The sequence below is a fragment of the Grammomys surdaster genome, unplaced genomic scaffold (assembly GCF_004785775.1).
Source record: "Grammomys surdaster isolate TR1022 unplaced genomic scaffold, NIH_TR_1.0 274905, whole genome shotgun sequence".
Lineage (NCBI taxonomy): Eukaryota > Metazoa > Chordata > Mammalia > Rodentia > Muridae > Grammomys > Grammomys surdaster.
In genome coordinates, this window is record NW_021625275.1 from 2,346 (window position 1) to 5,210 (window position 2,865).

General features: G+C 49.3%; 1 protein-coding gene across 1 annotated transcript; it reads right to left on the reverse strand.

The window, feature by feature from the left end:
* Window positions 1-2,061: 2,061 nt before the first annotated feature.
* Window positions 2,062-2,862, reverse strand: LOC114616093 (olfactory receptor 49-like; the record flags this gene model as incomplete). The annotated part of the gene is made up of 1 exon (XM_028761621.1): window positions 2,062-2,862. A coding segment is annotated over one exon (801 nt), but the record flags the coding sequence as incomplete, so codon positions are not given.
* Window positions 2,863-2,865: the final 3 nt, after the last annotated feature.

Below are 2,865 nucleotides of genomic sequence, written 5' to 3' on the forward strand. Positions count from 1 at the left end.
GATAACTTCACACAGGTATTTACAATGTAGGTATATCTAGCCCTCACCCACCGCTCCCATAGACTCATTCACAGGTCCTCCCCCCCACCCCCCCCACCCCCCCCATCATGTTTTCTTCCTTTTTTGTTTGGTTTGGTTTGCTTTTTTTTTTTTTTTCCGAGACAGGGTTTCTCTGTGTTGCCCTGGCTGTCCTGGAACTCACTCTGTAGACCAGGCTGGCCTTGAACTCAGAAATCCGCCTGCCTCTACCTCCCAAGTGCTGGGATTAAAGGCATGCGCCACCACCGCCCAGCCATGCTTTGCTTTTTCAAGACTGGATCTCTCTGTACATAGCCCTGGCTGTCTTGAAACTTGCTCTGTAGGCCAGACTGGCCTCTATGAGATCTACCTGCTTCAGCCTCCCAAGTGCAGGGATTAAAGGTATACATCACTACTGCCCAGCTTGTTTGGTTTTTATTGTTTTGGTAAAGCTCTGAGTCTAGTCAGGGTTCCCTGTTGGAATGCTAACTGATCTCATTGGCTTATTCTTGTGCTTGGAACCACAGAGGCTGAGAGTTCATGGGTACATCAGCCCTGTCATATCCAGAAGGCGGATTCCAGAATACTCCTCTCCATTCTCCAGAGCTTACCTTCTTTCTGCTTCTGAAACATTCCCTGAGCCTTTTCGGGAAGGAGCTGGTAGAAATGCTTGGTTTCCAGCTGAGTACTCAGCAGTCACTTGTTCTTGGGACTTTGACTGATTGTGTTTCTCTACCTTGTTACTCACACAGGAATGAGGCTTTGCCGGTGAGGGTTAGGAGCAGTGTTCATCTATGGGTATTAACATAAATATTTAGAAGACAGTATCACAAGAGAACCATTTTGAAAAGATTTATTTATTTTACGTGTTCCAGTGTTTTGGTGCGTGCATGGAACGTGTCCAGTGCCCTGCAAGGTCAGAAAAGGGCATCAGATGCCCTTGAACTGGAACTACGGAGGATGTGAGCCACCATGTGGGTGCTGAGAATTGGACCTGAGTCCTCTGCAAGAGCAGCCACTTATCCAGTTTCTCTTAGTACATACATTGAAACCAAGCAAGAGTACTAGGTTCTTCTCTATGACCTATGACCTCCTAGAGGCCTCTTAGGTGAGCACATCCCTGGCCCTCTATTTGAACTTTAATCTGTTTTCAGACTCCTAAAGACAGACTTGAGCGTTTGTATCTAAGGGTGTCACAGAATCACTTTGCGATTTCTTTCCAATGTGACTGAGTTAAATAAATCAGCTTTTTATTGTTAACTTGGCTGTTTTAATTGGATCCTTAAGGATGAGTGGCCCAAGCTGGCTTCGTGTGGCACAGACTGTAAATGCAATTTTTGGTAGCATCAGTATGCCTTCAACATGAGCTTTAAAATTAATTAGTTTTTTTTTTTTTTGGTTTTGTCTTGATTTGTGATGGTGTTTGTTTTGTTTTGCCATCCCCACTCAAATAAATATACCTTCATTTGGCTGGAGAGATGCCTCAGTAGTTAAGAGCGCTGGCTGGCTGCTCTTCCAGAAGACCTAGGTTCTACTCAGCAACCACGTGACTACCACAATCATCTGTAACTCCAGTCCCAGGGAATAATCTCTTCTGACAGAGGAGGACACTGCACACAAGTAGTGTTAGGCACTCAAATGTATATTCAGACAAACCACAGACAGACAGACAGACAGACAGACAGACAGACAATGAAAGAAAATTAAATGACACCCACCCCACACACACACTTTGTTTAAACCAGCCAGGCCTGGTAGCACATATCAAGTCAAGCTACTCAAGAGCCTGAGACAAGAAGGTGGAAATGCCAGGCCCTGCATCATCTGCAGTGAGTTCAAGGTCAGCTTCAGTAACTTCCCAAGACAATGTGTGAAAGTAACAAAGGAAAAGAAGGCTTGAGGGTGCAGCTTGGTGGGGCACTTGGCCTCAGCATGAGCATAACCCTGTGTTCAATCCACAAAAATCCACAATACGTACATACACAGTCACTAATAAGCAAGTCAATAGCAATGCCATTCCACCGAGAGCGCAGTTTTGCAGTCTTATGCTCTGAATATCTTGGAGGAAAGCTCCCTTCCCCTGAGCAGCAAATCCCTGCACACGCTGTGTATCAGTTGGTTCCTGAGGCAGTAGATGAAGGGGTTCAGCAGGGGTGACACTGTGGTATTGAAGAAAGCTATTCCTTTGTTGAGGTCTAGCCTCCCTGTCTGCGTGGGGTTGAGGTACATGATGATGCAGCTTCCATAGCTCATCGACACCACCAGGATGTGGGAAGAACAGGTAGAGAAGGCCTTGCTACGACCCCCAGTTGTAGGCAGGCGCAGGACAGTGCTGATGATGCAGCCATAGGATAAGGCTGTGATCAGTGTGGCAATGAGCAGGGTGCAGACGGCCACCAGGAAGGCCACCAGCTGCAGAAGCCTGGTGTCTGCGCACACCAGCTCCAGCAAAGGGGAACTGTCGCAGAAGAAGTGGTTGAGGACACGCGGACCACAGAAAGGGAGAGACAGCATCCAGGCAAAGAGCCCAGGCAGGGCCAGGAGGCTGGCTGCCCAGCAGGCCAGTACCAGGACAGAGCACACGCGGGGAGTCATGAGTGCTGGGTAGCGCAGTGGCCAGCAGATGGCCAGGAAGCGGTCAGTGGACATCACGGCCAGCAGCAGGGTCTCCACGGCGCCCAGGGTGAAGTAGAGTATCATCTGGGCGAAGCAGCGGCGGCGGGAGATGGTCCCGCGCGCCGCCAGCAGGTGTGCCAGCATCTGTGGGGACACGGTGGATGTGAAACCCACCTCCAGCAGGGAGAAGTGGCGCAGGAAGAAGTACATCGGGGTGTGCAGGCGGCGGTC